This window comes from Protomyctophum parallelum, assembly GCF_964188405.1.
Source record: "Protomyctophum parallelum genome assembly, chromosome: 14".
Lineage (NCBI taxonomy): Eukaryota > Metazoa > Chordata > Actinopteri > Myctophiformes > Myctophidae > Protomyctophum > Protomyctophum parallelum.
In genome coordinates, this window is record NC_139709.1 from 45,910,588 (window position 1) to 45,926,177 (window position 15,590).

General features: G+C 46.8%; 1 protein-coding gene across 1 annotated transcript in view; it reads right to left on the minus strand.

Annotated features, from left to right (window-relative positions):
* Window positions 1-15,590, minus strand: part of LOC310871485 (partitioning defective 3 homolog) — a 309,024-nt gene that overhangs the window by 73,343 nt on the left and 220,091 nt on the right. The window contains 1 exon segment of the mRNA XM_083783040.1: window positions 1,054-1,182. Coding sequence (XP_083639166.1) covers window positions 1,054-1,182 — 129 coding nt within the window.

Here is a 15,590-nt window from a genome sequence, read left to right on the forward strand (position 1 = left end):
GTGGCTCAGGAGGTAGAGCGGCAGCTTGGGGAATCCGAGGTTGTGTGTGTGTGTGAGCAGGGGCAGACAGGCAGGTGGACGGACACTCACACGTACGCACGCACGTCGCACGCAGACCCATTCGCGGCTGGCCTCTTGCCGAGCCATGGCGTAAAAGAAACCCCACGGAAGACACAGAATAACGTCCAATAAATCAGCTTGTCTTATTAGCAAGCCGTTTCCATAAAATGTGACAGTGAACTTAAGAAAAATAACCTAACGAAGTAACCAAATCCCTGCAAGCGTGACATTTCCATTCACCTTATCCCAATTATAATTAAAGACTAGGCCATTATCATGTTATTGGGCTAACTGCTCCGCAAAACCCGACGAGAGAATTTACAATCCAAATTTGCCCCTAACGAGCGACTGCGGGGCATAATGCCATTAATGACGCCTGCCCCGAACATCCAGAGCTGGGGAATTAATTAGCTGGAGCTATAGTTGTAATGGCCTTGGCATTTATAATGCGCTAACCCCAAACGACTGGCACCGTGCCCGCCTGACATTTCACTTCGTTGGACTAAAGAGACAGATGGACGCACGGAGAACGGAGGGAGAGACAGGGAGAGAAGGAGGGAAGGAGAGAGGGGGGGGGGAGTCTGTGTTGAAGTTTGCAGTAACTCTTCTGCGTTTGGCTGGCGGGCATTTACCCAATATCAATAATAAAACAACCCCAAGATTGATGCACTCCCTCAGCTTTCACTAGGCTTCACCCAACCAACATGCAACATGTCGACAGTGGCTTCAGAGTTTCAGCAGCCGCTGCCACATCAACTCCTCGGTAGCTAAATGATTTGTAACAGCATACATACACAGTAAGACATTCTTAGCATTCACTTAACGGTGAAGAGAGCACAAAGACTGTACACAAGAGAGTGTGCGCCGAGTCTCTGGCAGATGTTGACAGACGCAGATGAAACCTGACCCTGCTGGCCAGAAACCACATACAACACTCACTGTTACTTAAATGACTGAGTGCCAATTTGAAGCCTTTTAAACAATAGTCTTTACCTCTCTTGCTCCAGCCTCATCCTCTGTGTTTCTTCGTCGGAGGCCTGGGTGTCTGCCGTGGTCCACTTGCTGGAACCTTTACGCTCCATTTTGTCACCCGGACGGTCGTCTTTGCGATGCTTCCCAAACCTGGACAAAAGACAAGAATAAACATTTTAAGAACAAGACGTTTCGTATTACAATGTAGGCATTTAGCAGAGAATAAATGGCATGAACCGTAGACGACGACGGGTACATGGTCACGTAAATGTAGTAGACCAGGTCACCCATTTTCATCTAAATGGTCCTCACTAATGTACATTATAAGATGGCGACATTTCTGTCTACTCACTTTGTGCCTCAAGAGGCATACGGTACCATCTCTATGAATAATATAGATAGCATGTCGTGCAGAAACCTTGTATGTCAGAAACGGTCACTTTTTAGGAAATAAAAACAACCTTTGTTACAATTGGACAAGCTCTAGTTAATACTTTTCATTGGTTAATGATTTAAAAAGACAGAAAGACAGACTTAATCACTTTTAATCTAGAGACCCTATTTTGAGCATGTCATTATAGGTGAAATCATGAATATAAAGTTAAAGCTTTATATTTATGATTTAGCAATCATACCTACTGTATATAGTGTGTTCAATAACAGGACTGTGTTTGGATTGTTTGGACTTGAACATGTATTTTTTGTTTTCTTAAGAGCTGGACAGATGTTATGCTTTAGCTATTTAAAAATAGCAGATCTACAAGCTCATATCGCACCACCGAGTGGCGCGATACGAGCTTGTAGGTCTGCTATTTTTGAAAAATCGAAGAACGACTGACATTTTTAGAATCTGATCTCAGGTCAGAATGGGTTAATCAGACCAGTGTGTGTCCAGTGGAAAACCTCGTATGAATCTGATCTCAGGTCAGAATGGGTTAATGTACAACACCTTCAAGTGATGAATCAAGCTATTTTCATCCCCCAACCTCGGTACAGCATGGTGCTCCTCTGGTGTGATGCACTTACTTACTTATTACTCATTGACTTTCCCTGACAGGGCAGAGACTTCCAGTCACAAACCCCATAGCCTGGAGGTCATTATTTTTTGAGAGCCTCTGGGAACTCAGATTAATTATACTGTAGCTCCAAAAGATAAACTGCCTAAATCATTTAAACTAAATGTGAAGTCTTACAGAATAAACGCACATTTATTCACCTATGATGAACTGATAATAGCCACCCTTGCATGCAATCACTGCAAAAAAAAAGACAGTTAACTAACACTCAGGAATCCGACAGACACTCAAACAGCCCCTTCTATCAAAGCTTCCATTCTAAATCAGCTTCGAAGAGTTCCAATCCAATTTACCTCTGACTAACTCTGGGCATTCGGCGGGATTGAGAAAAAAGAAGTACGAGCGCGGCCTCCATCAGAGAAATTATATTCATGGCGGTGCAGGGGGAGTGGTGCTTAACAAAATGGGAGCTATTGGAGAGATATTTCAGCGTGATTGACTCTGTATAAAGCGGCTCGGCTGTTGATGAAATGACTTTCAGCACCGGGGGCTCGCTTTCACAATGAGCCATCGCGCTCATTCACAGGGAAATTGGCCCGCTGAGGGTATCTGCACGGGGCTGAAAAGACATGCAATGGAACACATGAGGTGTACTGTAGGTGTGTGAGTGTGTGTGTGTGTGTGTGTGTGTGTGTGTGTGTGTGTGTGTGTGTGTGTGTGTAATGAGTCTGATGAACGAGATGGGAAGGCTGAGCAAAGGGAAAAGGCAGAACGAGTCAAGAAATTGAGAGAGAGAGAGAGAGAGAGAGAGCGAGGTTGAAAGAGAATAATAATGTGACAGGAAGCAAAAAGGAACAGACGTAAATTAAGTGTAAGAGCAAATGCAAATAAGGCGGGGAGAAAGGGGGAAAACAAGTCAATGAACAAAAGAGAGGAAGATAAAGACACCACAAACAAACTGCATTTGCAGATACTGATGCCACAAGAGAGAGAGAGGGGGGGAGAGAGAGAGAGAGAGAGAGAGAGAGAGAGAGAGAGAGAGAGAGAGAGAGAGAGAGAGAGAGAGAGAGAGCACAATAGGTGACAGAACTGCGGCATCAGGATTGAACAGAGAGAGACAGGGGTGGTCCATTACCTGATTAATCTAACAGACAGCGTCTCTGAAGGAGGACGGCAGCCTCTTCCGACTGATAGGCCAGTGTTAATGCTATAGCAGCAGTACTATCTATCACACAGACAGCTGACACTTTGTCTCTTCACGCCACTAACTTTCATTAAACAACCACCTGGAAGAGCCCGACTCTCAGTGACACACACACACACACACACACACACACACACACACACACACACACACACACACACACACACACACAAGCTGAAACACAAAGTGAGGATACAGTAGTCCCCCCCCCCCCCCCCACACACACACACACACAGGCTCCATCACGCCAAGATTTATGATTTGATGGGAAAACTTTGGAGAGCAGCATCAGCCACGGTGCAAGGACATTTAATGCGTTTAATATTCTGGTCACAGTCGGTCCCACATCTTGTCCGCTGCTTATAGGAGCCCCAGAGCTGCACCCGATAAAAAAACATCTTATGCGAGTTATGCAGTTAGGGAGAACTACTTCAAAATGTCAAGGACTCCAATGATAATTCAAGGGAATGGAGCGGTGCGTGGCCGCTAATCCTTTTAGCGGGATGGAAGTGAAAACAAGTCTATGCTCTGGCAGCGGTGCACTGCTAAAGAGCAGTCACTGTGTGTGTGCGTGTGTGTGTGTGTGTGTGTGTGTGTCTGTGTGTGCGTGGCGAAGTTGAGAGGCGACTATGGAAACCCATCTCGTCTCTCGTCACTAGGACTCAGCTGGGATTCCTGCAGCCCACTTGGCTGAGAAATTCATTTTTGGACCGTCACAGACAACGAGAGTTTTCAAAGTTGGCGTCTTGGCTAAACTTCGACAGGTCAAACGGTGTCACTATGAACGAGAGCAGCCATGCCCACGTTGTTGTTTAGTGTACATCGGTCCTTCTTTTTAATTGAATGTAAGTATATCAATAATGCAAAATAGAAATGAACACACAGTAATTGGTCTCAACTCTCTCTTTATAGGACAACGTTGCTGATCAAAGTTTAATTTCAGTAGTGAATCAAGAATGTAGCACCAAGGACACAGGGATCAACAAAAGACGACAATTCTCCATGGAATTTAGTTAAAAATGTTTTCATTACAATTTTTTTTAACTGTTAATTAATTCGGGAAATAGAGCAGATGAAGGACGCTCTATTTCTCCATCTAGAAATAGGTCAGGCTTTATTTAACCCATTCTGACCGGGCACCCATTTTGGTGTCAGCATCATGTTATGCTTTAGCTATTGAAAAATAGCAGATCTACAAGCTCATATCGCGCCACCGAGTGGCGCGATACGAGCTTGTAGGTCTGCTATTTTTTTTTTTTATCGAAGAACGACTGACATTTTTAGAATCTGATCTCAGGTCAGAATGGCTTAATCAGACCAGTGTGTGTCCGGCGGAAACCTCGTATGAATCTGATCTCAGGTCAGAATGGGTTAAGGGGTCAGCTAAATCAGTAGGGTTTTATCCTCGCTCAGTGCAGAAAGTTTCATTTCATTCCATTTAGAAGATAGTGTGTGGAAATATTGGCCTGTGACTGGAGCTAAAGGAAAGGCCAGTGGGATACCAAAATGCCATTGCAATCCAGCCAGTCGTTTTTTTTGGGGGGGATATGTTGTTTGGGACCAAAAAGTTGGAAGGACAGACCAACTGACCGACATACTAGGCCCTCCTTAGAGCCCATGAGCCGCGAGCGGGGCTGGAAATTAACAGAGCAAGTCAACACCTGCTGCAGAGAACTGGACCAAACTCCTGGTCTACATGTGCAGATTAATGATACCAATAGGATTTCACAGTCCATATACCCTCACTTTGATGTTTTTTTATGTCGTTTTATGATTCTTCTTAATTTTTTCTGTATTATTATTTCAAGCACATAGTCCATAAACCACTTCTTAAACTAAGACTGCATTCACAGAACACGTGAACCGTGAATGAATTAAGTATTAAAAGAATCCCCTGTAGCCGCGAGTAAAACCTCCGGAGGACAAGTAAAAACCTCCGGAGGACAAGTCCGGAAGACAGACGGCCAGCCAGGGTGCTAAGAATACACCCCACAGAGTGTCTGCCAGTATGGCACTTGCGACACACGCACGCACATGCGCTTGCGGCGCGCACGCACACACACACGCACACGCACACACACACACACACACACACTTGGCAGTGGCCGTCTTGCACGGGTGCCAACCTAACAGATTGGCAGCTGATGTTTTAAGTCCAAATGGTGATCAGAGTGGAAGATCAAGACAGAGAGAGAGAGAGAGGAGGTGGGACAGAAAGGTATTAATAACCGTCATTAATGATTAATTCATTAATGATAGAGAGAGTATAAGTAAAAGAGAAGGAAAGAGAGAGCTCAAACTATGATGAGAACAGAATAAGCGAGAGAGAGAGAGAGAGAGAGAGAGAGAGACACACACACAGAGGAGGAGGATGGAGAGGTAGGACAGAAGTTGCAGCTTGGCAGACATGCTGGGTCTGAACTGAAGAGCCTGTTGGTAATGAGGCTTTGATTGGGACAGTGAGAGGAGGACTCCCAGACATGAGAGGATTGACCTATGGCAGACAGGCAGGCGCGCACGCACACACACACCTTAATGAACACATACACAGTACTGTAGGAGTGTAGGTGTCCACACTTGGCATGTCACTGGAGGCTCTCGGTGTGATGTCAGGTCCCTCCAGAGAACCAACTTACTCCGTTAACACATCCTGACCGGGCACCCATTTTGGTGTCAGCATCATGTTATGCTTTAGCTATTTAAAAATAGCAGATCTACAAGCTCATATCGCGCCACCGAGTGGCGCGATACGAGCTTGTAGGTCTGCTATTTTTGAAAAATCGAAGAACGACTGACTTTTTTAGAATCTGATCTCAGGTCAGAATGGGTTCATCAGACCAGTGTGTGTCCAGTGGAAAACCTCGTATGAATCTGATCTCAGGTCAGAATGGGTTAACACATCCCTGAATGTCACGGAAGGGTCAGTGTGCACACTGACACACATTCCTGAATCTAACACGATGCACACTCACATTCCTGAATCTAACACGATGCACACTCACATTCCTGAATCTAACACGATGCACACTCACATTCCTGAATCTAACACGATGCACACTCACATTCCTGAATCTAACACGATGCACACTCACATTCCTGAATCTAACACGATGCACACTCACATTCCTGAATCTAACACGATGCACACTCACATTCCTGAATCTAACACGATGCACACTCACATTCCTGAATCTAACACGATGCACACTCACATTCCTGAATCTAACACGATGCACACTCACATTCCTGAATCTAACACGATGCACACTCACATTCCTGAATCTAACACGATGCACACTCACATTCCTGAATCTAACACCAGGTTGTTTGCTGCACTACTTGCGTGTGTGTGCTCAGTAGTTTGTATGTGTATGTGTGTGTGTCTGTGTACAGTGTACACTAGTGTATATCCTCAGTGACAATTTAATATCGCAGAGGTTTTCGATCATAAACATCGGCTTCCCGGCCGCAGTTTTTCACTAACCATTGAAGAATCACCCTCGTGAACGTACGTATAGCTACATTTCACGATCGCCTTAAAATAGCGCAATCGTTTCTCATGATGTCGGGACACCGCCATCCAAAACGAAGAAGAGTAACCCGGAGGCTGCCATGATTCTCCATAGGATTGCATTGTGACTTGATTACCCAGAAGGCCTGAAGAAGCGAGAGTCATTTTTTTTTTTTCGGTCACGTGATCCAAACATGTGACGTGTCCGCAGAAAACCTTTATGTCTTAAAAAGTGATCAAAATCGGCAAATAAAACAAATAAAACAAAACTCGTGTAACTCGGGTTAGGGAGTGTTAACTCATTACGCTGCGCTCACACTGGCAGATACAAAGACATTACAGGTTAGCATTTGTTTTCAATGGTCGCCACTCTCCAGCATCGTAAAGATACAAAGATACTTCCAACATTTGTAGCTGCTACAAAGCTACAGATAAGTTGAGCTGGCTTCAACTTCAGATACAAAGACACAAATATGCTGTGTAGCTTTATGTCTTTGTATCTCTTGTATCTTCTGCCATGTGAATGCAGCATAACAAGAGTGTACAAATACGTGCTCATTTGGTGTACAAATGGATAAATGAATACAGTACCAACTGTGTATGTTTTTAACCTAAATAACAAATGCTAACGTAAATGTGAATTCTCGTAAGCAGTGCTTTTGATTTTCTTTATTTTGTGTAGTTTTTGTCGCAATTTTGTGTGTTTAGTAGAAAAAATAAAGCCTTTGCTATAGCGCCATACAAAAGTAGCAGATGTGCAAGCTCGAAACGTTGCGTGAAGCAACGTGTTTTGAGCGTGGAGATCGGCTACATTTGCCAATTTTGAATTTGGACAGTTTTGGTTTCCACCCGAAGGAGAGGATATATTCTTTTTAGAGTAAACCATGGTGCTTTGTTCCAGTAAATGCTGTGTGTGTGTGTGTGTGTGTGTGTGTGTGTGTGTGTGTGTGTGTGTGTGTGTGTGTGTGTGTGTGTGTGTGTGTGTGTGTGTGTGCGTGAGGCAGGGAGCCAGAAACAGACAGGGCGTTCTAATGGACCGGGTCAGAGCTGTGGGCAGTATCGACCCAATCAAACCCCATAATGCTGCTGTTTTGACAGCAGGCATGCCAGTAAGTGAATCCTTATCAGCTCCAATGAGAGCTTTATATTGAGTGCATATCTGTACGTGTGCGTGCGTGTGTGTGTGTGTGTGCGTGCGTGTGTGTGTGTGCGTGCGTGTGTGCGTGTCTACCCCAGTGACGACTCTGACTCTTGTGTGTGCAGGAGTGTCCCAAGAGCCTGTGTGTATGAATACTTTCTCTAAAAAGGACATTATATGCCTGTGTATGCAAGTGCAATATGCTTGTGACTGCGACTATACCTTGAGTGTGTGTGTGTGTGTTCATTTAATTATTCCAAAGTGTATGCCTGCCTCCTCTCATGCCCTCCTCCCACCCCCCACAGTCCTCCCGCTCCTCTCCTCTCCTCTCCTCCCCCATCCTTTCCATGTTAATAGAGCGTTCATGTCAGGCAATGGAGTGAACCCACATCTGCATAATGTTGATCTCCACAGGTCTTTTCCCTATCCCATTCTGACCGGGCACCCATTTTGGTGTCGGCATCATGTTATGCTTTAGCGATTTAAAAATAGCAGATCTACAAGCTCATATCGCGCCACCGAGTGGCGCGATACGAGCTTGTAGGTCTGCTATTTTTTGAAAAATCGAAGAACGACTGACATTTTTAGAATCTGATCTCAGGTCAGAATGGGTTCATCAGACCAGTGTGTGTCCGGCGGAAACCTCGTATGAATCTGATCTCAGGTCAGAATGGGCTATAGGGCCCCAGAGACAAAACAACCTGGGGGCCACGCATGCCGCTCCACATACAGCAGTACCAGCATTCTGCCAGGCTAGCCAAGGCCAGCAAGAGTGCATGTCGTTGATTCTCATTATCCTTGCTTCTTTCTCTCTCTCTTGCTCTTTTCCCCCGCTCTATTCCTCTGCTTACAGTGTCTTTCTTTCTCATAAACCCTCGTTTACTTGCTCCTGCACTGACCTTCCTCTCTCTCTCTCTCTCTCTCTCTCCCTCCACCTTCTCCACTTCTCTCAAGCCACTGATGCTCTCTCCCTCAGTACAGTACCTGCCAACCCGCCTGCGTTTTGCAGGAGACTCCCTTTTACTTGAACATTTCTACTGCACTGCGCCGGCGTTTCTCCTGCGTTTGGGTGATTTCACCCTTTTTGTGATGGTCAACCCGGTCAAAGCTCTCTTTCATCAATGAGGGAGTGGGAATGTTACTCTTTTACTCTTGCTTCATGTATATTATGTCCAACATACATCACAGTGTACACTCATGTATCTAAATTGGCTCTAGCCCATTCTGACCTGAGATCAGATTCACACGAGGTTTCCACCGGACACACACTGGTCTGATTAACCCATTCTGACCTGAGATCAGATTCTAAAAATGTCAGTCGCTCTTCGATTTTTCAAAAATAGCAGACCTACAAGCTCGTATGGCGCGATATGAGCTTGTAGATCTGCTATTTTTCAATAGCTAAAGCATAACATGATGCCGACACCAAAATGGGTGCCCGTTCAGAATGGGTTAATTGGCTCTAGTATATAGTCTCTCATGTCACCTCACTGATTTCCCTCTTCCTATCTCTCTCTCTCTCTCTGCATGTTCCCAAGGTCCATCTTCACAGCGGACATTTTGTCGTGTCACAGACGGGTAAACGCAGCCGAAGATAGAAACATGACCTTCGGGGTGCGTTTCATTTAGATGTTAAACTGTGTCGCCATCGTGAAGTCAACTGCACAAGGGCTGGCCAACGCTATAGGCTGGCACACAGGAACTACCAAATCAAACACACCCACAATTCATTTCCAGTGGTGGAAAGTAAGTAAGTACATTTAAGTACAATTTTGAGCTATTTGTACTTTGAGTATTTCCAATTTCCATTACATTTACTTCTAACTTTAGTTACTAGTATCTTTGGTCTCGGGGGGGGGGGGGGGGGGGGGGGGTGGTGGCTGGGATTGTTTGTTTTTGTGTTCCTTGCTTTTGCTGTTACATATGTGTTGTTTTTGTGTTTTGTTTTCTTTAAGTCATTCATGTTGTTAACGTGTCTTATTGTGATTTTTGTCTTAAAATAAAAAACATTTGATAACAAAAAAAACTTTAGTTACTAGTTACTTTGTATATTTAGAATATTATTACAAAACATACATTAACTACTTCAGCCCTACAGTATATACATTTCATCAATTCTGCATAATGAGTACTTTTGGTACTTTCAGTCAAGTCCATTTTTAACTCCAGACTTTTCGCTTGTAACAGAGTATTACTGTTACTTAAGTAACTGTGAGTACTTTTTCCACCACTGTTCATATTGCCATCAACATGTCAGAAAACATCTGCTGTGAAAAGGGACTATTCCAAATGCTTTATTGGAATGAATGTCATGTTGACGATATTGCACAAGAGGAAGGCAGTGTGCATTCACACATCCGTGGCCCAGGTGCATTCACACATCCGTGGCCCAGGTGTGCATTCACACATCCGTGGCCCAGGTGCATTCACACATCCGTGGCCCAGGTGCATTCACACATCCGTGGCCAAGGTGCATTCACACATCCATGGCCCAGGTGGATTCACACATCCATGGCCCAGGTGCATTCACACATCCGTGGCCCAGGTGTGCATTCACACATCCGTGGCCCAGGTGCATTCACACATCCATGGCCCAGGTGCATTCACACATCCGTGGCCCAGGTGTGCATTCACACATCCGTGGCCCAGGTGCATTCACACATCCATGGCCCAGGTGCATTCACACATCCGTGGCCCAGGTGCATTCACACATCCGTGGCCCAGGTGTGCATTCACACATCCGTGGCCCAGATGCATTCACACATCCGTGGCCCAGATGCATTCACACATCCATGGTCCAGGTGCATTCACACATCCGTGGCCCAGGTGTGCATTCACACATCCGTGGCCCAGGTGCATTCACACATCCATGGCCCAGGTGCATTCACACATCCATGGCCCAGGTGCATTCACACATCCGTGGCCCAGGTGCATTCACACATCCGTGGCCCAGGTGCATTCACACATCCATGGCCCAGGTGCATTCACACATCCGTGGCCCAGGTGCATTCACACATCCATGGCCCAGGTGCATTCACACATCCATGGCCCAGGTGTGCATTCACACATCCATGGCCCAGGTGCATTCACACATCCATGGCCCAGGTGTGCATTCACACATCCGTGGCCCAGGTGCATTCACACATCCGTGGCCCAGGTGCATTCACACATCCGTGGCCCAGGTGCATTCACACATCCATGGCCCAGGTGCATTCACACATCCGTGGCCCAGGTGCATTCACACATCCATGGCCCAGGTGTGCATTCACACATCCATGGCCCAGGTGCATTCACACATCCATGGCCCAGGTGTGCATTCACACATCCGTGGCCCAGGTGGATTCACACATCCATGGCCCAGGTGCATTCACACATCCATGGCCCAGGTGGATTCACACATCCGTGGCCCAGGTGCATTCACACATCCATGGCCCAGGTGGATTCACACATCCGTGGCCCAGGTGCATTCACACATCCATGGCCCAGGTGGATTCACACATCCGTGGCCCAGGTGCATTCACACATCCATGGCCCAGGTGTGCATTCACACATCCGTGGCCCAGGTGGATTCACACATCCGTGGCCCAGGTGCATTCACACATCCATGGCCCAGGTGGATTCACACATCCGTGGCCAAGGTGTGCATTCACACATCCGTGGCCCAGGTGCATTCACACATCCGTGGCCAAGGTGTGCATTCACACATCCATGGCCCAGGTGGATTCACACATCCGTGGCCCAGGTGCATTCACACATCCGTGGCCCAGGTGCATTCACACATCCGTGGCCCAGGTGCATTCACACATCCGTGGCCCAGGTGCATTCACACATCCATGGCCCAGGTGCATTCACACATCCGTGGCCCAGGTGCATTCACACATCCGTGGCCAAGGTGTGCATTCACACATCCGTGGCCAAGGTGTGCATTCACACATCCGTGGCCCAGGTGCATTCACACATCCATGGCCCAGGTGCATTCACACATCCGTGGCCCAGATGCATTCACACATCCGTGGCCCAGGTGCATTCACACATCCGTGGCCCAGATGCATTCACACATCCGTGGCCAAGGTGCATTCACACATCCGTGGCCCAGGTGCATTCACACATCCGTGGCCCAGATGCATTCACACATCCATGGCCAAGGTGCATTCACACATCCATAGCCCAGGTGCATTCACACATCCATGGCCCAGGTGTGCATTCACACATCCGTAGCCCAGGTGCATTCACACATCCATGGCCCAGGTGTGCATTCACACATCCGTAGCCCAGGTGCATTCACACATCCATGGCCCAGGTGCATTCACACATCCGTGGCCCAGGTGCATTCACACATCCGTGGCCCAGGTGCATTCACACATCCATGGCCCAGGTGCATTCACACATCCATGGCCCAGGTGCATTCACACATCCGTGGCCCAGGTGCATTCACACATCCGTGGCCAAGGTGCATTCACACATCCGTGGCCCAGGTGTGCATTCACACATCCGTAGCCCAGGTGCATTCACACATCCGTGGCCCAGGTGTGCATTCACACATCCGTGGCCCAGGTGCATTCACACATCCGTGGCCCAGGTGCATTCACACATCCGTGGCCCAGGTGCATTCACACATCCATGGCCCAGGTGCAAGACAAGCGTCACAAAGTCTGCAGACACACTGGTGATGCTGAAAAAGCTCTGCTGTATTTATATTGCGATCAATCAGATCTTCATCGGGACATACCGTATTCAACAATAACGATTGCACCTTGCGTGGTAACGGAGGAAGGTTGAGCTGCTGCGTATTCAGCTCTCATACCACGCAGCCTTCAATACAGTGCGCACAATCACAGCTGAATGTGAATAGGCTCGCTCCCTTTCCTTCCTCTTCCTCCCTTCCCCTGATTCTCTCTCTCTCTCTCCCTCTCTTTCTCTGCCCTTCATCCTTTTCTCTCCGTCCCCGTGGACCTCATTACTTGGGTTTCTCTCAGACTACAGTGGCGGTTCCCTCCCCGTCACGGCCACTTTACCTAATATGATGTATAGATGTATTATCCCATTCTGAACGGGAAGCCATTTTGGTGTCGGCATCATGTCGTGCTTTAGCCATTTAAAAATAGCAGATCTACAAGCTCATATCGCGCCACCGAGTGGCGCGATACGAGCTTGTAGGTCTGCTATTTTTGAAAAAAATCGAAGAACGACTGACATAGAAACATGGCTTTTTCAGAAAACTGTCAGGATGTATAGAAGACGTTTATAGAATCTGATCTCAGGTCAGAATGGGTTATTGTCCGCCTCCCCCCCCCCCCCCCACCCCCATCGGGGAGCCACATCCAATCAGGAGACGTGCGGTGTCAAAAAGTTCCTGACCCCCCCAGAGCCAATGGTAATGAGAGGGGTTAGACGTAGCTATAGCTCATGGGCTATATGTAAAGTAACTGTACTGTACGTGTGTGTATGTATGCAGCCCTATGTGTGTGTGTGTGTGTGTGTGTGTGTGTGTGTGAGTGAGTGTGCGAGAGTGCGTGTGAGACAAAGTTTGTATAGGCGCAGTTTGTCTTGCAAGGGCTTTGCCAGGCAGGTAGAAGGGGCTTAAAGCTTGTTTAGAAAGAAATAACATTGGATAGTAGAGAGAGTGGAGTCGTCTCTTGGACTAATTAGGCTTTTTCTTTTTTACACTTCCTAGTGGGGAGTGAGGGCGCTATAGCTGGAGGCTTCATGTTCCCTTCGTTCCCTCCACAGCTCTAATGTTACTCAGTTTAGCTTCGCACCAACACATGTTATTTGGTGAGTTGTTGTGATTAACCACAGAGACATATTCTCTGAGCATGCAGGGGCCTTCCTGCACACGCTGAAACCAACAGAAGTCCTTAACCCATTCTGACCTGAGATCAGATTCATACGAGGTTTCCACTGGACACACACTGGTCCTGATGAACCCATTCTGACCTGAGATCAGATTCTAAAAATGTCAGTCGCTCTTCGATTTTTTTCAAAAATAGCAGACCTACAAGCTCGTATCGCGCCACTCGGTGGCGCGATATGAGCTTGTAGATCTGCTATTTTTCAATAGATAAAACCGTTTTTCAACCGTTTCCTCCGAGGTTGCTATAGGAGACGAGCCAAATCCTCTGGGACACACAGGAGCTGCTGGTTCACTGCTCAATACTTATCATGTGGTTAGCCTAGGCTAACTACGTTAGCTATCACCAAGCGCTTTAGTGTAATGTCGTCAAAGTGTATATAGGGACAGGGAGAGAGTCATTTCTCCCAGTGGGCTTATCATTTCCGTTCACACGTGAGTAACTACTGGACACAGACAGAAAGCTAAGCTAAAAGCTGACTAAAAGCAGGCTTTTTTTTTAACCGATTTGAATTGAACCACTTGAACGCTATAGTGTCATATTATTGGGGGAACATAATTGTCTCCACCAGCCGAAGGCATGGGGAGAGTATGTTTTGCACTCCGTCCGTCCGTCCGTGTGTCCGTGTGTCCGTCCGTCCGTCCGTGACCAGCTAATCTCAGCCACCGTTAACCCGGTCGATGCCACATTTTGCACACACACTCCCTTGATGCCAACCATGAACCTCTGCCCCAAACTTTCCAGAACGGCCTGTTATAGCGCCACCAGGAGGCCGCTTTGTGCAAAACAAGTTTTTTCACAGTACACCTACAGATTTTGTCCAAACATCACGCAAATTGGTACACAGTCTCTCTAGAGCCATTCAACCAAACCGGTCTTTCACATTTCTCAGACTCCATCCTGATTGGTTAAGATTGGCTTCCAAAGTTCACAGGAGTGCTCAGTTTCAAACAAAATGCTGCAAATCATGAACACATCGCGTGATTTCCGTGAAATTGTGCACGCACATTTCCACTAGGCCGAGGACGAAATGCCACATGAACAATTTCAACTCAGCCTCAAGGTGGCGCTATAACTGGCCGAAAAGTGTTTTTACCTCTAACTGCACGGATCTGTGGATAACCTGGTGGAGACCTGTGCCCAGAAGGGCACTTTTTCTAGTTCACAATGAAATAGCCGATCTACAAACAACACGACAAGTTGCGAGCTGGTAGATTGGCTATTTTTCGCCAAAGAGATTTAGGTATAGATGGAAAAAGTAGTTGTAACTCAAGTCTAGTGCTCTAGAGGCTACAGGGTTAATATGGGTGATGTTGGAACGCTCCACTGTTGTTATTATCGGTGTCAGTTTGAACAGAAACCCTCACTCTGAACGTGATAGAGCCGTGCTGCTCCACCAATTGAGCTACGCAGGGATTGGAAATCCTAACCCCGGCAGCGTCAGCACAATTCCCCCACCTATTGAGCTACATACGAAACCAACAGTGTACAAACATCACACACAATGCACAGTTGCGTGTGTCAACTGTTTGCATTCCAACATCGACCTGTGTGGACTTGGATAGCTTTACCTTTATCGAACGCAATCTTTAAGCCTTTCTGAACGGGCACCCATTTTGGTGTCAGCATCATTTTATGCTTTAGCTATTTAAAAATAGCAGATCTACAAGCTCATATCGCGCCACCGAGTGGCGCGATACGAGCTTGTAGGTCTGCTATTTTTTGAAAAATCGAAGAACGACTGACATTTTTAGAATCTGATCTCAGGTCAGAATGGGTTCATCAGACCAGTGTGTGTCCAGTGGAAACCTCGTATGAATCTGATCTCAGGTCAGAA